At 35.3% G+C, this 27,031-nt stretch overlaps 1 protein-coding gene across 1 annotated transcript; it reads left to right on the forward strand.

Moving 5' to 3' along the window:
- Positions 1-1,399: 1,399 nt before the first annotated feature.
- LOC121423208 lies at positions 1,400-20,465 on the forward strand. Its single transcript, XM_041618528.1, has 9 exons — positions 1,400-1,489; positions 3,107-3,136; positions 6,656-6,904; positions 7,297-7,545; positions 10,520-10,710; positions 11,798-11,962; positions 13,738-13,885; positions 16,113-16,397; positions 19,966-20,465. Exons 3-9 carry the CDS (start codon positions 6,763-6,765, stop codon positions 20,130-20,132), a joined length of 1,347 nt encoding a protein of 448 aa, XP_041474462.1. The 5' UTR covers positions 1,400-1,489; positions 3,107-3,136; positions 6,656-6,762; the 3' UTR covers positions 20,133-20,465.
- Positions 20,466-27,031: the final 6,566 nt, after the last annotated feature.

Consider the following 27,031-nt stretch of genomic DNA (forward strand, 5'->3'; position numbering starts at 1 on the left):
ACGTATTATATTCCTTACAAAAGCGGAATATGAATATGATATTATTTTTGATCAGATCTGTTGTCTGGTTTCTGATTGACACTCACTAAAGTTATCACAAAAAGTAATTCGTATTGTATATTGCCACTGCTGCGTGCATGCATTACATTCTCTGAATAAAGAAGTAATCTCATAATGATGTTCAGTTCAAAGATTCAATGAGCAGTGCAGTATATACCCATATATTTAATTTGAACAAACTGTGTTTCACACCGAGTATGGGAAACAAAACAAAATGATATTAATTAGTTTGATTAACCCACGTGATTGACCTTGTTTTCAAGGATATCGTGCACGGGTTACACGATAACTGTTGCTCCGCTGTTAATTCCATACACTGAAGGAAATACAACCTCTAACACTGGAATTAACAGTATACCCTTCCCTAAACCTAACACAAAACCCCTATTTCAACCCTAGCCTTAGATCTTAGACGAAATGCCGAGCGATTGTCGCCAGAGCAGATGTCGTGTCACCGCTCGTAGATTTTGTACTGACGTTAAGCTGTTTTAATTATCTTTATTATTTTATTCATTTATTTATTTATGTATTTATTATTAATCATTTATTTATTCATTTATAATGGTTTGCTTAGTAAATCCAAACATACACTAGTATGTATCCCAAAGTATTGTTTTAGACACCGAGCTACACATGACGACGGTCTCCTGCGTTCTGAAATTTAGTTGAATAATATTTTTCATATACTTTTTTATATTCAGAAAGAGATTGTAAATGATACTTGTGTCTAAAATGTATATATATGTGAAATCTACTTAATAATTGATTATGTTGTATTATGTTGAACATGTGGAACGCAGAAGTAATCTCAAGCAGAAGTAATTTCAAGCAAACAAACATGCACTAATCACATTTGTACAAATAAATTCAACGATCGTAATAATTAATTTTCTCCCCTATCTTCAAATTAGATAAGCTGATAAAAAGCAATTGTTCATGGATAACATATACATACTAATAATAAGTATCAATGGTGCAATATAAAATCTTGAATTAATGAAAATAACATAGAAACAGTCATTATTATCCCCCAAATTAATTTAGCGTGCAAAGAGTTAACTCTAATAAGGGAAAGTGGAAAAAATAAAGGAAAGTGGATCTTCAGAAAATCACTAGAAAATGACCAACAAAATTTTAACAATTTTTTTAGTGTAAATTTAAAAAAATCTAATTTTGTGATAATTCAGAACATAATTTCACGTTTTACCCTATCTCTTCTTTTATCTTTCCTTTCCCGTCCCCCCTTTTTTTTTGGGGGGGGGGGAGATCAGTGGCATTCAAAGTCCTCCCAGTTTAATGATACATGCATAATTTTGATTATTTCAAGACTGTGAGAAACTTCGGTGTAAAAACGGCTGGTGTGAAGAGACTATAGAAGGATATGAATGTCACTGCTCACCTGGATTCCAAGGACAACATTGCGATGAAGGTAGGAAACGGTTACACTTCGTTATTCCGAAGGTTCGTAATTCCGAAACACGTAAATTGCCTATACCTCGAGGTTCGTTAATCCGAAAATTTGTGGCGTTATTCCAAAGGTTCGATAATGCGAAAACAAAATAAGATTCGATGTTCCGAAGGCCCGGGTCCGAGAAGGTTCGTTAATCCGAAAACGAAATGAGGTTCGTTAATCCGAAAACGAAATAAGGTTCGTTGTTGCGAAGGTTCGTTAGTCCGAAAACGAAACAATGTTCGTTAATCATTTCGTTTTCGGACTAACGAATTTTCGGAATTACGAACCTCATTTCGTTTTCGGAATTACGAACCTTCGGAAATACGAACCTTCGGAATAACGAACCTTCGAAATATCCAAACCTTCGGAATAACGAAGCTTCGGAATTACGAATGTATGCGGTACGAAACAAGGAAAATTGACCAAAAATAATTTCAAGATATTTACAGTTTGAGGATACCGTATTATCAAAATCACATCTGTCCGTTTTTTATGAAGAATCTTATATAAAAATATTCCATTCATGTTTATATATTGGTAATATTGGTAATAATATTATTATGTGAGAAGTGAGATTTTCGAAATAAAAATGATTACGCTTTTGTCCTCCTTTGTATCTCTTTTTTTCTGCCAGTTTAATATAATTGTTTATCAAAATGCTTAATCAATCCCATACCGTAACGCCAATCAAAATAATATTCCCTTTTTTTCTTCCACGTCTTCTGTTAACTTGAGTGCACTATGGCGAATCTGCATGATGTTTTCACACTTTTAAATGCTTTTTTCATAACATACTTTTATTGTTTTTTGTTATCTTGTATCTGTTTTCATATACCTTTAATCATTTCAAACAATCTTTTTATCATTCACAATTTACCGATCTTTGGTATTTTTTACAAGCATCTGCAAAGAATAATGTAAATTGTCCAGTGCAGTTTTATGAATGGTCATTGGTGGCACACATACTGCAGGTTGGGAAAAAAGCTAATAATGTTTGAATATGTATTGCAAGTCACGTAAATGCAGTGCTAAATTGAATGCACTAGCTATGAACATGGATACCCAATAGCGAAATAATAATAATAACTTGAGTGCAAAATAATGGCGAATCTGCATGATGTTTTCACACTTTTTATTGCTCTATAGCCAAACTGAATGCCCATTGTGAATTTTTGGTGGCCCTATGGCGATTTTGAATGACTAGTTTGAATTTGTGGTTGCTCTCTAGCGAAATTGAATGAACTATTTATACTCTTGCATGCACTAAGTGCGAAATTGAGCGGGAAAACCTATATTCAATTATTTACCTAAAGGCCCCCATTTATTATCAATCCAATCTAATATCATGGAAAAAAATGATTGTCGAAAAGTGTTTTTTACTGTCACAGTTATATTATGTGTGATTTTCACCAATATTGGGCAAAATGCATGTTTAAAGGGTAAATTTCAACGCAATATTGTGTAAAGTTTGCTAAGTATTTTGTATCAGTTTACCCAGCAAACATTCATGTTTCCCTTTTACCCAATATTGGGTAAACTTTTTGTTAGAGTGTAAAAAAACATTTATGTTGTATTTTATTGATACATTTACAGTAGCTACGTCAACAACACGTCACATCGGTGGTAAGTGTCATCCGATGATTTTATTTCATTGTTATTTTCATAAATCTATCTAAGTGGTGCCATGCAAATTTTACTATTACTCTGCGTGTTAACTGAGACTTTTTTTAATTGTTAGTGGTTAAACATTTGTATGGCAAATTCGTCAATTTCGGCCACTTTTGACAGGTCGCGGGTGGGCAGGAGACCCCCCAAATTCTTTCGAAATAAATTTTCTTTATTTTTTGTATATAGATCCATCTGGATGCTAAAAGACCCCCACAGAGCGAATATTCATGAGTATTTCAAATAAAAATTGTGTCAGTTCGTGCTCTCGTGATGAAAGAAAAAAGTAACAAATTTTAGGGAGGAGATAAGAAATTAATAAAAGATTTCGGATCTATTGCTAATTCTTTTGCACATCGAATAGCGATCGGACCTTATAGCACCCACACTTTTCGCATTTTCTAAAGAGAAACTCTCTACAACCGTAGTAGGTCTCTGATAGGTTCATGGTCCATGCAACGCATCAATTCCTTTGAAAATGCAAGTCAAATTACAATGGAGAGCTGAGAGGCTTTTTTCGAAAGTTGGTGGACAGGGACACCATCGGAATCTCTGAAAAGAAAACGAAGAATATATATATTTTTTATGAAAAAGGAAGGAATAAAGAGGGAAAAGGAAAAGAACAAGAATTTTGAGAAAGAACAAATCATTCCGAAATAGACCTATGCAATGCAAAGGCCTGATGGGAAATAAATCAAAAGATGACAAAGTGGCAAACGAAAACGGGAAACGAAGGTAGAATGGAATTAGTCAAATTAGTCAAAAAGAAAAAAAAAAACTTAAAAACACGACCAGGCTGCTGAGGATTGAAAGTAAAGAGCGGGAAGAAAGATGGACAGTATACAAGATTGTGCTTTAAGCTTGCTAAATCTTATGCAAATGAGCTACCGGGGCTTTGCCCCAGACCCCACGTATTAGGGGCTATTCATCTATAACATTCGAATATGGGGCGCCAAGTGTCCGCCAGTATTTTCGTCCAAATCAAGCTATTTCGTACACAAAATTTGTTTTAATTCAGACGAAAATCATTTCGTCATGACGCTGTTTTATTTCGTACACGAAATTTATTTTTTTTGTCACATAAAATCAATTTTGTCTCGACGAAAAAAATTTCGTCTTGACGAAATGTAATTGCGTCCACAAACTTTTTTTGGCGTTCCATACTCCGTCCAATTCACGCCATTCCGTACACAAAAGTTTTTTTGTTCATATGAAAATGATTTCGTCATGGATCAGTTTTATTTCGTCTCGACGAAATTGATTATAAGTGTGACACAAAATAAATTTCGTATACGAAATCAAACTGCATCATGACGAAATGAATTTCGTTGGAGTGAAACACAAATTTTCCTACAGAATTTTCCTTTGGACACTTGGGGGTGCCATTCCGTTAGATCAAAATTCATTTCGTGTGTACGAAATAAATTTTGTGGACGAAATTACATTTCGTCTCGACGAAAATTTATTTTGTGTGACAAGAATAATTTCGTATACGAAATCAAACTGCATCATGACGAAATGAATTTCGTTGGAGTGAAACACAAATTTTCCTACAGAATTTTCCTTTGGACACTTGGGGTGCCATTTCGTTAGATCAAAATTCATTTCGTGTGTACGAAATAAATTTTGTGGACGAAATTACATTTCGTCTTGACGAAAATTTATTTTGTGTGACAAGAATAATTTCGTATACGAAATAAAACTGCATCATGACGAAATCATTTTCATATGAACAAAAAAACTTTTGTGTACGGAATGGCGTGAATTGGACGGAGTATGGCACGCCCAAAAAAGTTTGTGGACGCAATTACATTTCGTCTAGACGAATTTTTTTTCGTCGAGACAAAATTAATTTTATGTGACAAAAAATAAATTTCGTGTAAGAAATAAAACAGTGTCATGACGAAATGATTTTCGTCTGAATTAAAACAAATTTTGTGTACGGAATGGCTTGATTTGGACGAATTAATACTGGCGTACGTTTGACGTGCCATATTCGAATGGCTCTATAACCATCCCCCGTAGGGACCCTTCTTACATTGAGCTTTACGTTCAATCACTGCCATATACATAGGCGCGGGGGTCTTGGTTCCACACCCAAGAGGAAACTATCATAGGAGACAACGTATAGTAAAATGAATGGAAACAATGAAATGTGTTATTTGCTGAATATAATGGAAAAAAATCTATCACATAATTTGAATCTAATTTCAGTAGACACTTTTTTGTAATAATAATAAGACATTTATAATGCGCAAACATATCCACCCTATTAGGGGTGCTCAAGGCGCTAACAATAAACTTAACTCAATACTGGTACAACTTACAATTTGGCCATTAGATAAGTTTTTAAACTGGCCTTGAAATGTTCTATTGAATATTCTACTTTGTAGCTCGCTTTGCTCGCTGGTGACTTGTTGCAAATTTTCCCACATTGCTTTGTTTTGCCCCCTCAAAATATTTGGTTCATTACGCAACTGGGTTGAATAAATGTGTTTCGTTAAAGCTATATTCTGTATTTACCCGCGGTTTGATGTTTAAATGGCTTTTAAGACCCCAACCGCAATGCACTGCCGTATATGAGTATGGAAGGGTTGGGCCATGGCCCCAAAAGTTCTACAACCAAGAGCAAAAAAAAGGTGGAAAGAAAAGCAAAGGAAAAGTGAAAGATGTGAATTTATTTAATTAATATGAGGTTAAAAATATCTCAAAATTTAGATTCTCATGAAAAGGTGATTTTATTATATCTCGGCTCGCTCGGGACTTATTATTTTAATAAGCAGCTTTTGAGCACATGCACCATATTGTGCCCTCGTCTTTTGTACTCGTTACTGCCGCAAAGAATCCTGTTCACAGCGGTGTACAGACCACAAAAAAGGATGGAAAAAGAGAATGAAATTTGGATATCATGTCAAAATCTATCACAAAATTGGATTTTTGTATTAAAAATGTCAAAAATTCTGCCCGATATACAATATCTGGCCCTCTTAGCCCATTACGCCTGTTCATACCATGATATGACCGGGAAAAAAATTTCTCTGCCCCCCCCCCCTGGCCACCGACCCCTGTTACGCCGCTGGATGTAGCCTGTCATTTTTATCCATGCTTTTTTTTTTTACATCAAACCGAATGCCCAAAATTAATTTTGATAAACCTCATGTTTACATCAATTCAAATAGTGATAGTAAGAATCACCATTCAATACATAATGTACATTTGGGCTATCCGAACGGCGGGTGACTTATAGCGGGGGGTATGAAGACTGTTTTGGAGGTGATCACCGATATTTCTGTTTGCCAGTATATTTTCCTGGTGGGAGTTCCTTACTTAACCTTGCAAACCGGAATTGTCAAACTTGTCTAAAAATTAAACCATAAAATTTAAACATAGACATAGTTCGCATAGAATATAAACATACAGTTTAAATTTCTTCAGTATATTGTGTCTCAATTTTGTTTGCGCTTCCGCTTCTATTAGCAGACACAACCCCTCCTAATGTTACATGCATTGATGACGTACACCAAACAATCGAGCTTGGTATTGAGAATGTGCCAGTCATATTTACCCAGCCATCTGCAACTGATATGTCGGGCAGTGCCACGTTGGTCTCCAGAAACTACAGCCCGGGTGACGAATTTCCAGTAGGGTCAACAATCGTCAAATATGTATTCTCTGACGAGAGCGGGAATCAGGCATCTTGCATCTTTACCGTGATCATCAGCACAAGTGAGTACTGGCTTTTGAAAGAATTCAGCCTGAGGCTTATCACTCATCATTTAAGAAACAGATTACAATAAGGTGACAATTATCTTTCTGTTTCTGTTAGTGGTAACTCCCGTAGGAACTCGGCAGGACAGCATTTTGCTGGTAAACGCCAAGCTGGTATATAACCAATTACCTTGGAAACATTTTACGTCTAGGTTAATCAGTCATAGTGGCTGACGTTATAGACGACAGATATCACTCTCGGGCCTTTTTATCAAATCGGAGACAATGGCAGAGTTGGGATTCGAACTCACAACCTTGCGATTATGAGTCCAATGCTCTAATAACTGGACCACACGACCCGTGTTATTAATTAATAAGAATGCATGCATGTTGTGATTTTTTTTAACCAGATGACACGACCCCTCCTGATATTACATGTGTTGACGATATCTTTGAGACGATCGGGCTTGGAACTCGAGGCGTGCGTGTTCACTTCACCCAACCATCAGCTACTGATATATCGGGCAATGCTACCTTAATCTTCAAGAACTATGACCCGGGTGATGAATTTCCGGTTGGGTCAACCGGGGTCACGTACGTCTTCGTAGATGGGAGCGGAAATCAAGCAACTTGCAACTTTACTGTGGCAATCGACACAGGTAAATGTAAAATTAAGTGTCTGGTGCTGTTTGTGAGGGAAAACCCGTAGTCCTCCCTGTTTGCAATTATTGAAAAAACAAATTCAAATCTAATTGATTTCAAATTGTTTAATCAGTTCTTAGCTACGTGTACGTTTTTACAGGGGGTGCTCAGTATCACAATCTTATTTCCTCCTTGTTTAGTCTATGCTAAAGTAGGGAGATAAAGAAAATACGCCTCGTGGGTTCATACCATCAGGAGCTAAAAAGTAGCATCGACTCATAGTGAGGTTTTGGCCACTTCATATAGCAATGCAAAATTAGAAGATGCACTATGCTTGAACTAAAACATTCCTGAGCTACCATGAAACATACAGTAATAAATAAATTTATATAACGTATGAAAGAGGAAAGTGTGGCCATTGTTTTGCACAAAGATGCAAATTATGATTCGTCACGCAATCATGAATTATAATGCAATAAATGCATACGCTCGGACCTATATAGCTGTGATCATTGAAGCGTAGCGCGTGGTGCTCCAATGGACATGACTTATTTCATTTTCTCCCCGAGAGATGAAAATGAATATAACAAATGAAAAATAATGTATTTTGCATGTAAGACTGATTGTGATTCATTATGTGCACTGAATAATGTATATTTGTATATGCAACGCTTCAATGACCGTGATTTATTTCATTTGTTTCTCGAGAGATGAGATGAAATATAGGAAATGAAATATGAAAAAAAAATCATATACAAAATTCAATGAGGCAACAGCTTGAAGGTACCCACTCATTGAAATTCTTTTGCGAAATGTGCCATACCCAGTGGAATACTAAAAATTGCATTTCTTCTATACCGCTTAATACCATTCCTGATCATTTTCATAATCTTGAATACTAATTACGAACTAGACATTGTTATTATTATTTATTCTGCAAAGAAAATTACAAAAAAAAATACATTTTAGTATAAAAAATACAAGATAAGAAATATTAACCACTGGGACGCCAGGGGCAGCAAAGGTTTACTAAATTACGGTGGCATATGACCCCCTGTCCCAATTCAAATGATTGATTTACATAACTAAACGATGATAACTACTCTCTTAAAAGTGTTGGGCAACATAAAAGTCAATTCTAGGTAGTTTTAAACCAATGATGTGAGCTTTGGGTGAAAACTACACAGTATTGGTTGAAAACTTTCCAGAGTTGGATAACTTTTTAACCAATTGTTGTGTGGACAGTAAGTTGCCCAACATTTTAAGAGTGTAGCCATATAAAGGGATGTGACAGATGACATGGGTAATCGAAAAGAATGTGTGAAATAGATAATATAAAATTATAATGAGCGAATTAAAGACTGACTTAATGCTAGTGAAGGAAAGATACTAGTAAGTGAAAATTGCTTATACAAAAAGGGGGGAACATGTAATTACACGTTTAATTTATTCTGGTCATGATCTACATTTTCAATTTCTATTCCATCTACACCGAGACATTGGGTAACGTTTTGATAAACTAGAATTAGTGATCTACTGTTTGGGAGATTTGATAACACTAAAGTCAGGAGAGACATATTAGGTTTGAGTTATTCATTGGGAAATTAAATTCCTCCTATTTCGATGCATAGAGAACTAATGGAATTACTTGAAAGTACTCACTGATAAAGGTCACTACTATTGATTTGAAAAGGTTCTCTATAGGCTGCATGAAAATAATATGATTTAAACATAAAGTAAAATCAGACGAACAGTAATGTAAATTTCATCAAAATCGGACAAGGAATGACTCAATTGAAAGTGTATTACTTCCGCCGAAGTTCGGTAAATGTTCTTATGGACATACAATTAGCGAGCTGAATATGTCAATGCAGCACTAGGTTTTTTTTTTCATTTTGTTTTATATATTCATTTATTTTTTGTCTATCAAATAATGGGAAAACAGTTTGACTACGGATTTAATTTGTCATATAATCACTAGGCACCGCAAGGTATTTTGATACAAAGGAGATACGAAAATATGAAAATAATGATAAGAAAAGGGAAAATGAGGACCTGGCATCATCAGACAACCTTTTGTATATACGTATATATATCGTCACAAAATAACAGATTTCACTACAAAATCATGCAGATCGCTATCCTTTGAATTTCAATAACTTCATTGTTTTTTCAATGAGATTTTTATTACTATTTTAGTATCTGTGATTGCCTGTAGTACTATTTATTTTAAGCCCCTTTTACACCTTCATGGATGCAACACGGATCATCACGGATCTCAGTCCGTGATGATCCGGGGTGCCAAATTTGTATTTTCCTAGGATTCCCGGAGTGAGTACGGAGTTAACTGGTTATCAACACGGATATGTACGGAAAAGTACGGAGTCTATAAGGATAGGCAAGGTAGCAATAGGGATCTTGTTTGATATGCTCCCGGAGCCAACACGGAATACCTGGATGATCACGGATGTTACTGGGTCTTTACACGGACCTTCACGGCTTGAGCACGAACCTTACCACTTCTTGTCGCCGGCATCTTGCTAGAATGAAGTTTCGTCCCTTTTTGCAGCATCTGGAGCATGCTCGTGCTTGGTTATGAATACGGACTATTGTTCATGTACGCAAACAATACAAACATTTGACCCCGGATAAAGCCGGTATCAACAAGGATCACCCGGTTCTTACAAGGAACCTCCCGGATGCATTCGGTAGCTACACGGATGTACAAGGAGGCTACAAGGATGAACACGGATGATTATCAGTCCGTGTACTCCGGGATGAAAAATTGAACATGTTCAATTTTTCTTCCGGACATGCCGGTACATCAAGGTTGGCGCCAGATGAGTAGCCGGAGTGTACACGGTAGTCCCGGACTGTACACGGATGACCCCGGATTGACAATCCGGGATGATCCGTGTTGCTACCGTGAAGGTGTAAAAGGGGCTTTAGTTCTACTTATTTTCATTATATGAGTGTCCTCTTTGTCCACAGAAATCTCCAATAGTTCCTTGGGATTGGAGAATGGAAACATCCCCGATTCCAGTCTGACAGCCTCGAGTTTCTGGGGAAACAATTCGCCATGTTCACCAAAGATGGCGCGCTTACACATCAAACGAATTGATGGAACATCGGTATGCGGATCTTGGTCTTCAGGTGTTGTCGATAGCAATCAATGGATTCAGGTGAGATCACCAGGCATGCAACCACAAAAGAGGTTCTGATAGTCATGGTTTAGTTTATAACCGGGTTTAACTTAGACTATTGTGGAGTGGCAGTTGTCAACTCATTAACTGAATAAAAATTATTCTGGTCCCGCCGCAAAAAGTTGTCGGCAAAAATAAACGTATTGAGTCATGAACTGGCAAGAATGGGAAAATGCAAAAATATTATGAATTTTAAGGAATTGTTACATTTGATTGCCACCAAATATAGAATAATTATTATGAAGGCCAGCATTCCATTGATGTGTGATTTAAAAATCGAATGTAGACTAGGGTTAATTGTAGGTTTAATGGTGAGAATACCACCTAAAGTATCGATTGAAATTTAATGCTACGTAAAGGGAGACCTGCATGTACGAGGCATAGCCCCCGGCATAACCCCAAGGAGAATTATATCGCAAAGTGGGCGCAAAGTTTAGTTTTGCATCTGCAGTATGTTCACCTAGAGAATGCTTCATGATAACTCGTGTTATATGGAAAAACCGGGTTGTTGTTGAACCAGACAGTATGCATGATATCACTCGATCTATTTTTTTAACACCGTAAAAGAAGAACATTCATTCTCTGTATTCGTTTGTGTATGATTTAGGTGAACTGAAGTTGGAAGCACTTTGGACCATTTTGGGGGAAAATCGCGTTTTAGATATTGGGTATAAACTGTTGTTATTTTTATTATTACTATTGTTATTATTATTATTATTATAATTATAATGATCATTATTATTATCATTATCATTATTATCATTATTGTTATTATTATCATCATTATCATCATCATCATCATCATCATCACCATCATCATCATCATCACCATCATCATCATCACCATCATCATCATCATTATTTATCATTAATAATCTATCATTAATACTCCCCAGGGAGTGGAGGATGTGCACACATTGTGTGCGGGAATGACTGATTGAATCCGATGACCGGGGTAATAATATTTCTGTAAAGCGATTAGAAACGTCGTTCCGATGGATTAAGCGCTATATAAAAGCGGATTATTATTATTAATTACTAATTCTTGATTAATTCTTATTTTCAGGTCGATCTGTTAACCCTGTACCGTATTCATGGAGTGGCGACACAGGGACGTGAAGATTGGACCCAATGGGTAACCAGTTATAAGATCAACTGCAGTAAGGATGGTTTGATATTCGATACAGTAAAGGAATTCACGACCAAGACCACCAACCAATTAACTGACAAGGTACATCTATTTTGAACATTAGTTGAAATTGAACGTCCAAGCATGGAGCTATAATAGCTCATGGTTCAAGTAGTCGACTTATGTAAAATTTTATGTACAGATGTGTTTTGCAGCCTAGTTTTGTAAGTTTATTTTATCTTGAAATTTTACCTAATTTCTGCAAAATAAGAGAGCAAAATAAAATGATTTGGTGATATCGTGACTCTATGAATTTTTTTTTATAACAATAAATATATTCAGCTGGATGGCAAAACATTATTTGATGAAAATTTGTTTTTGAAAAATATATATCGACTTCACCATATTTGTGATGAAAAAGGATGCTTATTTTATTTTAAAGGGTTTAAGTAAAGAAGAAATTAAAAAAAAGGAAAAATATATTCAATAATTCCTCATGAATGGAAAAGAAACGTTCTGCCGGAAAGGAAGTCTATCCACTGTGGCCTCAGCCTAGAAATAGTATTTACAAAGTAAGTTTATAAATTTGAAGAAATAAATGCAAAAATGGTTTATAGAAGTCAAATAAGCAATCTTAATGGAAGTTTATAATATAACAGTTAAGGAAGTGGAAAAGATTTTTGTTCGCCCAAGGTTGTGCACATTAGTAAGCAAATTGAGAGAGTTTCAGTTTAAATTATTGTATAGAATAGTCTATACGAACCATCATCTACACAGATTCAAACTTCGGATAAATAGGTTGTGTTCATATTTTAATACTTTAGAAGAAACATACCAACATGTATTTTTTTAGTGTAATATAATTAAAAGACTGTGGGAGAAATGTGCTGATAAATTAAACTTACCGTTTCTTAGGAGAATATCTTGGAAACAAATTCATATTGGAATAAATGGGACTAATGTAAAAACAGAACAATTATTAAACCACATTATAATTTTGACAAAATTCATGATCTTCCATGGTAGGGAAAAGGGGTTACCTCCAAATGTAAAGGAAATTAGAGATAAATTAATTGAAAATAGAAAAGAAGAGAAACGGCTTGCAACGGAAAGGGGAACCTTGGCATTTCATTTAAGAAAATGGGAGCACTTTGACGAAACAGCCTCACAGTCTTCCACCACTTAGTAATTTTATTTTCTTTATTATCATTATTATTATTCTTTATTTGTAGTTTATGGGGGTAGGGGGGTTAAGTGTAGCTAAGGGTCTGGCTTTAAGTTGTGTGTATGTTTTTTTATTATTAATATAACTTCCTCATTAATCAGTTTGATTGAAGAGTATGGAGAATCTTAACTTGAGTTTTATATACAGATTTATTTTCGTAAGTTAGATTTTTGTTGTTGTACCCGGATTCTGTTCTGTATTTATCCATTCGTGATTATAAGTTGTTAAAGAAATGTGAGCAGATTAATTCTAAGTTTACATTTGAAATTCATATATATTCCTTTTCTCACCATGTTAAAATGTTTATGTGTAAACTTGAAACAATGAAGTTTTAATGATGTCATGTTATATATATATATTTTTTACATGTGATATGAGGAAGAAATAAATATGATTTAAAACAAAAAAAAAATCATCAGCCAGTTTTTACTTAATCAACAATAATCGTTTTAGCTTGCACGGGCCCCCATCTTTGCCAGCATGTCAAATAAAATAAGATGGCCCCAAATAAGGCAGGCCTACAAAGATGATCTCTTCTTTTTCACCTGCAGATACGAGCGAATGACACGGTGATAAAAAAAGATGAGGAAAGTCTGATTTAGTTCTTCACGCTAACAACATTTTCGACTTTGTTTTGGGAATGTCTTTACAGGTCTTTGTTGGTAATTATGACCACAGCACTGTTGTATACAATGCCTTTCCAGAACCCATAGTGTGTCGCTACGTCCGACTTCTCCCGATGTCGTGGTATCACCACATTTCTCTTCGGATGGAGTTATATGGAGATTCTCCTGTTCAAGGTAAGGAAAATGGAGAGAGAGAATATATAAACAGTGTGAGTAAAAAAAAAAAAAAACCTTGACGCCTCACAAATCACGTATGTAAGGAAAAAATGTCATGACCGCCTAATCATTATTTATTGCTGGAAAGATTTTTCTCCTTTATTAATTTGATAGCATATTTTGCAAGCTTGGCTCGTTATCATCACTATCATCATCATTATCATCATCACTATCATCATCACCATCATCATCACCATAATAATAATCATCATCGTCATCATCTTCATCTTTACCACCACCATCATCATCATCATCACCACCACCACTATCATCATCATCATACCGGTGTGTTTGCTCAGTTGGTAGAACGTCCGTCTCACAACTGGGAAGTCGGGGGTTCAAACCTCGGCCGCGTCAGACCAAATTAAAGACGTTAAAATGGGAGTTGCTGCTACCCTGTTTGGCGTTCAACGATTAAAGGAATAGAGCCTCGTCGATCTTGCGCTGCACAGCGGCTGCCGGGCCCACGATCAATGTTGGGCAAAGCAAATTTTCGGTTTATTTCACTTCATGTCTATTTCGAACAATAAAATATGGATTTTCATCATCATAGCTGTACTTATTAAAAATGTATGTTTATTAGATGTATCAATGCATGGTTTTCGTTGGAATTCTATCGTAATGTTTTTACTCTTGCAAGTGAAACTCATTGTTTTTATACTAGACATGCAGCAAAAGATAGCCTGGTTAACCAAAAGCTCATACGGAAATATTCAAACACTTTTTATCTTACCCAGCAATTTCTATTTTAGAACAGCTTGCCATTTAGTTTGAAACAGTCAAAATCTTGATCAATTTTTAAACAAAAGACGAAACTGCAACTTTTTAAATGTTAGGTTTTATCATTGACTTTTCACATTAAATACTTTGTCTATCTGCTTTATTTATTTTTGTACTGCTTTGTGAGTGATTTTCTTCATTCACTACTGTTTTTGTTATTTGTTGACGATGCCGTCATCATCATCGCCATCATCAGCATAATCACCACCAACACCACCACCTCCATCATCATCATCATCGTCATCACCATCAACACCATCATCACCATCATCACTTCATTATCACTGTTACGATACTGCAACAAATAACAAGTAAAATTTGAATGTTGAAGTTGAATTTCCTTTTCGTTTATTATAGGAAATCGATTATACATAAATAATCATAAATGAAACATAAATGAATATTGATCTTACGTCTCTTGAGATTGGTTCTGGCAATAATTCCGAATGATAGTATCCAAATAAAAGTCCAAGTTGGCTGGCGAAAATTCCTTCCTAATGATGGCGATGGTGAAACTGATGTTGAAGTACGATGAATAACAAGAGTCACTGTAATGAGTTGAAATGTCCGTGAAGACGATGTTGATAATGATTAACAGTCAATTTCAGCAATCCATGGGTTGAAAAGCGTTCATTAAACAGGTTGATGATCTCGATGAGAACTGAGAATTCCTCTCTCAAAATAACTGCAAATAGTTCATTGATGGCGGGTAAATAATTCCACAGAAGATAAATATTCCAGGTGGAAATAAAGTCTGCTCTGACATAAAGTCTGGCGTGAAACTCTTAGCTCTGATCTGATGAAGTGATCTGGTATGATATGATGATGTCCTTGAAGAATCTGCCAGCTTTATATACTAATTACAACTATTCTAGAGACTTCTAGTATTCACTATTCTGGAAGCTTCTGGTATTGTCTTTTAAAAGAACATTCTCCTTCTTTCAGGAGCAATCACACTCTTGAATGACCTCAGTGAAATTAACATGTCAATAAAATAGCTAAGCCTATTGTTTATTTCCACTATCAATACAAGTCTATAGTAAAGCAATCCCTATTGTTTAGCAGTCTGTATTGTCTCTCTTGGGACATACCAGAGATAACAAAGAATATTCAAAGATTACTCATGTGTAACACAGGTGTACTATAGAGCCTTCTGGAACATTCTTAATCATTCCAAAATATCCTTAAAGGGGAAATAACTAAATAAATGAATGTAAATGCTTTTACAATTCTTCTTATATACATGTATAACAATCACCATCATCATCATCATCATCATCATCATGATCACCATCATCATCATCACGATCATCATCATCGTCGTCATAATCACCACCATCACCATCGTCATTTAATACAGAACATTGACAGAGTTCATTTTCTTAATTCTGCAAATTTTGAACAGACCCTGAGTGGCATTGCATTTCGCGCAAGTGTTATCGCCTTGATACCGGTGAGAAGTCTTGGAAAGACGCTCGAAACTATTGCCACAGTCTTTCAGCAGTCATTACCATAACGGGCCCCAAGGAACCGTCTCTTCTGTTTGCAGACACCACTGAAAAATTGCCACCCCTTCTCGCACCCATTTTCATCGATAAATTCTCAATTTGGATCAACTGTAACGACAAACAAGAAGAAGGAAATTTCACTTGTGATATCGACGGTCAAGGGACGAAGGAAGGCAAGCAAAGTATGTATACAATCCCTTGGAATTAATGGAAAATCAAGCAATGTAGTACTTTTGAATAATAAGAAATGTTTAAAGGTTAAGTAAACCGCAGAAAAATGTTTATTCAAATCAATAGAGAAAAATAAAACAAGCATAACGCCGAAAATTTCATAAAAATCGGATGTAAAATTAGAAAGTTATAACATTTAAAATGTTTCTTATTTTATGCAAAACAGTTCCATGCACAGCTCAGTGATATGCAAATATAAGTGTCGATGGTGTCCCTCACTCACGATTTCTTTTTTTTAATTGATTGAATTCTACGATTGTTCAAAATTTTACTGGTGTGACAATAATGACCAACTTGGCTGAACCATAAAATGTTGAAACAATTGTAACACCAAATGTTCAGGGAGGAATGAAACTCTTGAACTCCATTATAAGATAAGGAGCCAAATTGATAAATTGAGAATATTTCATATTTCATAGATAAAGAAATAGTGAGTTGATGATGTCATCAGTCACTTCATTTGCATACCGACCAGGAGGTGCATAACCATGATAACGGTTATGTGAAATTAACCGAAATATTAGAATGTCATAACTTTCTTATTTTACATCCAATTTTGATCAAATTTCAGTGTTATTCTTGTTGGATTGTTCTCTCTTTATTCAGGCCAACTTTTGTTGAGATGAACTCGTCCTTCGAGGAAAAAGACAAAGGAGACAGAAGGGAAGATTTTTTTAATGAGCTGGTGTGTAAATGACATACCTGTTACTGAAAGTGAAGGGGATGAATTTATTATGGTATTGTGCTAAATATTTCTATTATATTCGAATATGCTTGCCACATCATAGTATTTAATAATAGTTCGTGCAATGCCATCAGTATTCGGCGCCAATAATTGATCAGTCTTCGATACGGGGATAAATGGAGAAAAGATGGTACTTATTCCTAAAATCTATTACGTAATATTTTTTGAATATATGATTTTTGTTTTCATTATTATTATTAGTTCTCATGGAGAGCACAACGGGGGAGAGGAATGACCACTCTTTTAAAATAAAAAAGGGGAAAGGGGGAAGAATTAAGAATGAAAGGTATTGCAAATAAAGATCGTTATACCTTGATTATAAAAGAAAGCCCTCACAATGCCAATGTTTTTTTTCATTCTGATAAAGTAATGATGTTACCTTTACGTCTTCTGTCCCCTCCCCTTTTATTCAAATACTTTAACAAAGTCACTCTCGGCTCTAAATGACACTAACACGTACTCATCTTATATTTTTCATGTTACTCCTAACCAGGCCTGGTGTTTTGGGGGGTGTTGTGTGTGTGTGTGTGTGTGGGGGGGGTAATCACCCCACGGGCGTAAATCCCGGATGGTAGGGGATACATCCCCCACTTTCCGGAGTGGGAGGGGGTCGGCATGTACAATCATCCCCCACTTTTCAAGATAGAAGAAAAAAGTTTGTTTTAATCATCAAATTGTTTTTAATACTGTTAATAAGTGGATTCATCTGAAGATGCATGTTAAAGTGCTTAAATTTGCCTAATTTTGCACTCTGAAAGTTGCAAAATTTCTCGCTGCGCTCAATCTAATCTTACAAGCAAGGGCGGCGATCATGTGGGGCCGGGGGCACAGTGTCCCCCATCACTTTTCGAAACACTGAAAAGTGCCTTTTTTACACAAGAAAAATGCCCCCCCCCCCACGAACGTGTGCTGTGCCCCTTTCACTTGAGGAGGACCCGTTTTAGGTTTACCAAGTGCCCTTTCTCGTATAAGTGCCAATTCTTACCCCCAAAATGATCCATTTCGAACGTGTTCTGTGCCCCTTTCATCTGAGAAGGGCCTGTTTCATGTGTCAGCAAGTGCCCTTTCTCGAATCAGTGCCCCTTTTTACCCGAGAAAAATGCCCCTCATTAATGTTTTCTGTGCCCCCTCACTTGTGAGAAGGATCTGTTTTATGTGTTAACGAACGCCCTTTGAAACAAAACAATATTCTCATTTTTGGAAGAATCCTACGTGCCTTATGCATGAGTCATGTGAGTGGGGTAGATAAGAAGTGGCGTACAAATGGGGGGGGGGGCTTTTTCACGACTAAGAAAAAAAGGAAAAGGAAGAAAATGAAAGAGAGAATGGTAAAATATATCATTTTCCAAACATTATGTCGAAATCTATTACAAAATTGGAATTTTGTTTGAAAAATGACAAAATTTTTGCTCGCTTGCTACATTCGCTCGCAGCTTATATATTTTTTACGTGATACAACATATCTAGCCCCCTCAAAATTGTTGGCTCATTACACCCCTGCTAAGTCATTTTTGTTCTTTGTTTTAAGATAGCACCCTTTTCGAAATAAAAGGTGCCCTTTTCCCCCTCCCCCTTTCAATTTCGCTCCGCCACCCCTTCTTAAAAAAATTTGGCCGTGGGAAATCCCTACGTTTAGCTTATTCAAAGGTTGTATCCACTGTGTCATGGAAATTTAGTCATAATAAGTCAATCTATGAAAATGTGATTCCAATCACTTTAAGTTATAACTTTTATCATAATAATAATGATAAAAGCTATTTTTTATAGAGCGCTTTCCCCATAACGTCACAAAGTGCTTTACAGCATATTATTACCTCGATCATCAGATCCTTGCATATATACCTGTATACAACTTATGCACCTTCTCCACTCCCTGGGGAGCATTCCAACAAGAGTTCCAAGACTCAATTGCTAGGCATACTACATAGGCTTTCGCATCCTATACCGGGTACCCATTTAACACCTGGGTGGAGAGTGGCAAAATATGGATTAACCCCTTGCCAACGGTCGCTAGACCGCGGTGGGATTCGAACACACGACCCTCTGTTTTCAAGGCGAGAGTCAGAATCACTACTCCACGGCTCTTCCATAAACGAATAAAAATCCTTTAATAGGCCCACACTTTCGTGAATATGGGGGAGGGGTCATCTGGTATCTCTGCTGAAGTGGGGAATTCTGTACTTTAAAAAATATATGGCATACTGTAGGCTACAAGTTAGGTGTACGATAAGTTACCGATGACATTGATCAAAATCAATGCTGTCGTCGATGCAACACTCATCTTTACCATTTTATCCATTTATAGGGCACTTTAAATCACATTTATTAACACAGCAATGTAACAAACATTTCAAAAATTAATTTTGCTCAAAATTTGGAATGTTGACCGTTGACGGTTTGGGGAACTTTTGCTTATAGAACAGGGAAGGTGCTGAGAAAAAAGTGAAACTAAATCTTGGTCTGTTTCTAAGGACTATCTTAATAAACTACATGCAATTCTAAACTAATACTCTCGTCTTATAATTATTCTGTGCGTCTGTACAGTATTTTTATACGTACAGATATTTTGAATGAGAGCTTGTTAGTGATTATGCATGTGACGGACTCAGGGACTAGTTCGGATATGCCGCACTCGGAAGGCCGGATCTGGACTGTCTGACTCGGAGACATCACTGCAGGATTCTTTTATCCATATAATTTTCATTTCAATCATTTGCATATACATGTATATGCCTAGCTGAATTTAATATTTTTTTCTCATTCTTTTAACCCAGGTTGGGCTCCAGGTGAGCCTAATGGAGATCCTGATCAAATTACAGGCAAAGATGAGGACTGTGCAGCTGTTTCTATCAACCCTCAAGATTGGGTTGTTAGAGGCTGGTACGATATCATATGCTCTACTTTATACAGCAATACAATATGCCAAATACGGTTGTATTAAAGGTTCGAAGCATGGAGAACGCAAAGGGAAAAGACTATTCACCTATACCGTTTTCACACTGACCTAAAACAGTACACCGCTAAAAGAGTCCCGAGACTGAAACGGTGTTGCCTTCAGTGTACATGCTCGAACCCACTGTAAACTACGCCAGGATAACCTCACCTCGCTATATCCTCACAACAACTTTTGCTCTCAAACCATGGTAACAGTTCCTCCACTGTCCCGATTTGACCTTCTCAAGGCACATCGCTACAACACCGAGATAAACGGATCGTGATTATTAACTTTACCACTTAATTGTACCCACAATGGGGCGTATAAAAATGAAATGGAGAAGAAAAAAAGCAACCGCTTGATTCAGTCAAGTTTATTCATATGAATGTGAACTTTCATGAAATCATATTAATATTTAGCACTTTAAATAATAATGCATTTCTGACTAAAAGCCTCCCCTCCCCCATTTTCTTTTTATACATGTTATAAGGAGTAAGATAAGTGTCCAGCAAGCAGAGATGTGTTTTCGGCACTGATCAGTACCGGAAAGCATTTGTTGGCGGGTTAGACGTGTCGCTGTCTAGTCCAGATTGGATCTTGGTGTTTGGAAGTTCTCTTCCATGACTCCCACTCTCTAATCGGCGCCAATTCACTCATCTTCCTTCCTCAGTGAGGAGGGAAGATGAAGATGAGGCGCTGATTAGAGAGTGGGAGTCATGTGCCCTCTATATTAGCTTTGGGAAAGAGAACTTCCAAACACCAAGGTCCAATCTGGACGAGTCGTTGTCCCGCGACAGCGCTGGGATAGATGTGAAAGGACGGTATAGTCATATATATTTTTTCGCTTTCAATTTATTACGCATTTCTTAAAAAACAAACAAACACACAAAAAACATATCAGTTTAACAAGAATATTATCATATTCAAGACTACAATAATCATACAACATTTTACAAAACACAAACCAAACAAGGAAAAGCAAAAACTGTCGTGTCGCGGGCGAGAGGGACAAACAGGAGCCAGGTATGTCCCTCTAATTACCTCATGACAAACCTATATAACGGATCTATAGAGTACTGTTAATTGCTAATAATGAAATATTTTTAGCTTGTTTATCTATCAAAATATGGAAAGCTTCTAAAAGGTATAGTGTTTTTTAAAGCATTTATACTGATTTTTTAAAGGCTAAATTATAACCCATATTGCATATGTGGGCTATCAGTTCAAGATGGATGAAACGTGTATACACGTCGACTCCATGCAGTCAGTGTCATAAAGGGACTGTTCCCATGTGATTTTGCAAGAAGTACAAAATGATTAATGAAAAGGAGAAGAATTACAAAGAAAGGAAAGGAAAAAGAGTATTAATTTGAGTTATCAACCTTATTCGTGGAAGGATTGCCTTATGTATATATATGTATATACAGCAAAAAAGTAAGTCTCCCCTTAAGCAAACCTCAGTAACTTCTAAACCATGAAGAGTTTAAAATATATGTTTACATGAGTGTTTAGGTATTGTGTAAGTATTGCTTTATCTATGTTTTTGGAGTTTTATCTGTAAAATATTTGTCCAATTTGATGAATTTTGCCTATCATATTAAGTTTTTTTCTTAGCCTTTCAAACAAAATAGGCCAATCAGCCCCATATACTCTATGTCTCTGTGTGGAAAATAGGGCAGCGACCTATAGGTATCACATGCCATCACTACAAACATTAGGCATATAGAATTTGACACATTTCGTATTAAACTCCTATCATAATCTTTGCGCAATTTCATTGTAATTCTTCTATTTTCCACTTTTCTTTCTTTAAACAATGTAAATATTTACATGAATGTTGCCTTCGTAAACCGATGCTATAACTTTTCATCAACATTTCATAGTCAATAAAACTTAGCCTCTGTTCAGTCTCAATAAGCCAGTTCGTAGTTCCACTCTGCGCATGATCAGAGGACGCTCATTGTTGACATGGTGATTTAAAATCTAATGAGATAAGCACGAACTTTAATGTTTTATTCATATATTCGTTTGAATTGTGTTGTTCATTTACATCCACACAAACAACAACGCGTCCACGAACGACTGGGATTTCACAGTTTGCAAGTTGTACAACATGCTGGCTATAATGTGCATTCAAAGTATAAATGCAACAAATACCTTCATATAGAGTGTTCATTGACATGATTGATTTGCTGTTCTAGTCACCTGGTCTATTCAATTTCTTCATCCTGCTATGTGAGGCATGCTTACGTAATATCTTGCTGTGAAATCTGCCTATCATAATGAAATAAATGAAAGTTAATTTGACCAAAATTGTACATGAGGTAACTACGAACTGGTCATGAATGAGATATTTTTCAATCGTTTAACAAAAATTTACTTCAAACATTTCATAAAAACTCTTGATGTTGGATGAAGATTGCTTTCATTTTCTTCGTTGATGTTGTCAGTGTTCTCTTGACCATTGTCAAATATTAACGTGCAGACCTAGACCTACTCTGAAGCCTGAAATATAATTTGTTTATTGCTTCTAAATTGGTAGGAAATAGATTATGAATAAATAAGAAATAATCTTTAATCGAAAAATAAAATGATACGAGATGTAATGGAAATATCGGATACTATGTTTGACTATCATAAGGAACGAACATCGAGGTATAGGCAATTTACGTGTTTCGGAATTACGAAATGTAACCCTTGTTACACATTTGCTGTAATTTCCCCCTTTTATATATATATATATATATATATATATATATATATATATATATATATATATATATATATATATATATATATATATATATATATATAGTAAAGAAATGGATGAAGAGAACAATGGTAGGCGTAGCTTAAAACAAAAGGGTAGATAGCTCTTGGGAACCTTGATTTAAGCTACGCCTACCATTGTTCTCTTCATCCATTTCTTTACAATATTTCAATAAAAGAGTTGCCAAAGCTGTTGTACATGTATAACTTCACACATTTATACATATATATATATATATATATATATATATACATATATATATATATATATATATATATATATATATATATATATAACGGATCATCGTTTTAACTTTTACTTTTTTATTACAAATAAATTGATTTTTTTGATTAATTCGAATAATGTGCATTTTATGTGTTCCTTTTGTATCAATATTAACCATTTAGAACTGTATGTTTATTGATATCGCTCACTGATTCATATTTCTATTATTATTGATTTGTATAATGGAGATCCAAAAGAAATAAATCCATTTTAAAACACATACTCTGCACCAAATAAAACATTCTCCTTATAGAGGATCATCGACTACTTGTTTTATATATAATCATTCGATATAGCTGTTGTGAGAATTTCACTGGTCTCTCTTCGTTGTAGAAGTTAACCCGCTGACTACTGAAACTGAGTGGTTCTTGTACAAAGTATATAACAACTTATAGAATTCAGTTGTCAGCGGGTTGATGTTTGATATGTAACAAAATTGCTTTGAGTTTCAATCTAAGTTTGATAAAAAATAATTTTCATTCCGAATATTCTCAATATGGTGACTTTTTTGTATTTATGTTTTAATTAAAAATCACATCAAATTCCAATATTTACAATTATTCAAGGAGATTAAAGAAATCACAAATAATTTTAAAAGTTTAGAAAAGAATGTGAAAGGGGCAGATAATAAGCTTACAACACATAATCTGTACCAAACACTCCGGGCAAACACTATACCTATGTAAACTTATAACAATTCTTACGGTGACTTGATTGAGACATGAACCTCTTGAGATAATAGGATTTTATCTGTTAAAGCTAACTTGTAATGGGTTGAAAGGCACTGATGTCACAAATAGAAAATGTGTGGCCGATGATTTTGGTTTTCAATTTAAAAAAAAATCAGAATCTACAGAATTGATTATCCTTTCAGTTCTAGGCACTTAAATGATATTTGACATTGATGCATTGCGGATATTTTTTTTTTACAAATTTAATGCCGCCGGACGTTTAACCCGCGTCTGGCTGTAGCTTAATCATCCTGCTGTGGTAATAGGCTATAACTCTTCTTCATCGTTTTATAAAAGCTGTGATGTGAAGGTCAGGAGGCAGGTCAAATTATTTTTCTATCGAGAAGTAGTGCACCATTTGCGTTGTTGCTCTCTGTGGTAGCAGATAATTCGATAGGTAGATCTAATTTTGCTTCACCCATCATAATTTTAAAATGTATACACAAGACACATAAGATAACATTTGGGCCCTGTCTCACAAAGAGTTACGATTGATCCGATCAATCTCAACTATGGACGGCCAGCAATGTCAACATCTATTATGCATGCTTGTTCAAAATATAGTAGAGCTATGATGTATATTCATGCATCAGTAAAAAAATTAAGTGCTTCTCTTTGTTAACAAAGGACATTGTGCAAATTTCCTGTAAAAAAATTATGACACTGATGGATTTCCATAGTTAAAAACTATGTATATATATATATTATGCATATATGTATTATATATTTAAGCAAAACAGCGAGCTATGAGAAAAATTCGAAATTACGATGTGGTAATGATGTTTGAAAAATACAACGAACCTGTCAAGTGATGGTATATCTAAAGAAGTTTAAAAACTTGACACATTTTATCCTTGTGCTGACCATTATACAGCAATCATGATTGTAATCTTTATAAAACAACCCTACCCTGTAAATTTAGTCTATCCATCGTATATATTAAGGGGTGGTAATATTAAAGGCTGAAAATATCTATATCTAAATAGAGTAAAATAATAATAATAATAATAATAATATAGGATATTTATATTGCGCACATATCCACCTTGTTAGGTGCTCAAGGCGCTCCTATATTACCCGGCTAAGCTAGGCGTTCATAGCGCACACAGCTTCTTAAGGACTTACTTTCTACCGGTACCCACTTACCTCACCTGGGTCGATTGCAGCACATCGTGGATCAGTTTCTTGCTGAAGGAAATTACGCCATGGCTGGGATTCGAACCCACGACCCTCTGTCCCAAAGTCCGAAGACTAATCCACTGGGCCACAACGCTCCACACAGTAAAATCACACAGTAAAATGCATAAAATTTCATCACAATTTGATAGCATATAATAAATTGTGAAAACAGTAAACGCTTATCGTCATAGATATTCATTAGTCATGTTAGTTGGGTTAACGATATCACATCCCACCTTTCCTTTATCTTGTGTTATTACAAGAAATCATAATTCATATGATAATTTCATTTTTCGTATAAGTACATGTATGTGTGAACGACATGATGTCTCGCTTATAATGAAATAAGTTGCAGCAATGACTGTCTCATGCACTAAATGATCGGTTGTCATTCTAAAAAATATTTGAATAAACCTAATTACTGATTTTAAAAATACAAAAGGAATAAGTGGGGATATGACATTATCAATTTGCTCATTAAATATTCATGAAGACATGCCTATAGAACTGCTTCACCGGAGTAAAGCAAATCTTTAAAATACCGTAACTTTGTTATTCTTTGTCCAATTCATTGTGATGATTATTTTATTTTTCTCTATCTGTTCAAATCGTATGATTTTAAGCCTTGAGTATCCCTTTAGAGATATATACTACCTTCAGTTGTCAAATGTGCAAGGAGGAAGACTGGTTAAATACAAATGTACATAAGCGATGGAACTACAGAACAAGAACACTTGCAACTAATTAAGAAAAACAAATAAAAGCAAAAAAAATCAAAATCTCTGATTGTATAAAGTGGCAAGAAGATACAATCATACGAGGCTTTGTGTATTCATTGCTCAAAATGTAACCTGTCATGACCCTAACCATTATTTTCTAAAGCCATGATTTCTACCGAAAGTTCGTAGAATCCATTCCTGAACAATGTGTCATTGACGTCTCGTCGATTTTTCATGCTGATCTCGTTCTTAGGATCGAAAGCTTCCATCCAATCGTTCAACCAGCCGTATATGCATGAATCTAGTTCACGGCGGTTTCCCTTCTTTTCTAATTCCAACAAGCCACACAAACTTGCCATCTTTTCATCAGATATATTGGTGCATATATCTTGCCCAACGAGCGGATGCGGTGTTTTTTTTCTAAAGAGACCTTTGAAAGAAAGAAAAAGGAATATTTTTTAGTGGCAGATTATTTCCTACAACGAAAAACCATCCGAGTTATGAAACTGCCATATTTTTTTGTCAAACAACTGTGCATGCATCGGTAGGTAACAATGAGTTATTTTACATAATAAACTTTTATAGAACAACATGGAAATATCCCACTGATTGTCAAACGGAAAGAAATGCAATGGTTAATGCATGTACATCAAATTGATTTTTTACTTAAACCCTAAAAAGACAGCCCCCCTCAACATTTTTCGTGATAAATCCGCCGCGCGAATTTTTTTGACTGCGTCGCTCACTGACTTTTTACATTCAAGTCTCGCGCAACTTTCGAGACCAAATTTGCGACCCCCGGGTACGCGGTTCCGAAATTACGCAACATTTCGTAAGTGCATGCAGACCCAAAATTGCACAAAACATGAATTTGTGTACAAATCCAATGCAAATAGAGTTTTTAGAAAAAATTCATAAATGTATCATTATTTTTCCTTTTACTGATTGAAATCAATTAATTCCATCATATTAATGGTCCAAATAAAGTACCTGACAATTTCTATTGGAAAAACAATAAAAAACAGAAAGTCGAAAAAACAAATGCATAAGAAATTTAGAAAACATTAAAATACATAAGAAAATAAATGTGATTTTGAAATTTTTAAAAGTAAATTTGATCAGATTCATATAAAGTGTCTGTGTAGCATGTTAGGGGCATTATTTAGTTAATTAAAGCAAAATTTTGATTTAACGCATAAATTAGCATAGTTAATTAGCAAT

The sequence above is a fragment of the Lytechinus variegatus genome, chromosome 10 (assembly GCF_018143015.1).
Source record: "Lytechinus variegatus isolate NC3 chromosome 10, Lvar_3.0, whole genome shotgun sequence".
Classification (NCBI taxonomy): domain Eukaryota; kingdom Metazoa; phylum Echinodermata; class Echinoidea; order Temnopleuroida; family Toxopneustidae; genus Lytechinus; species Lytechinus variegatus.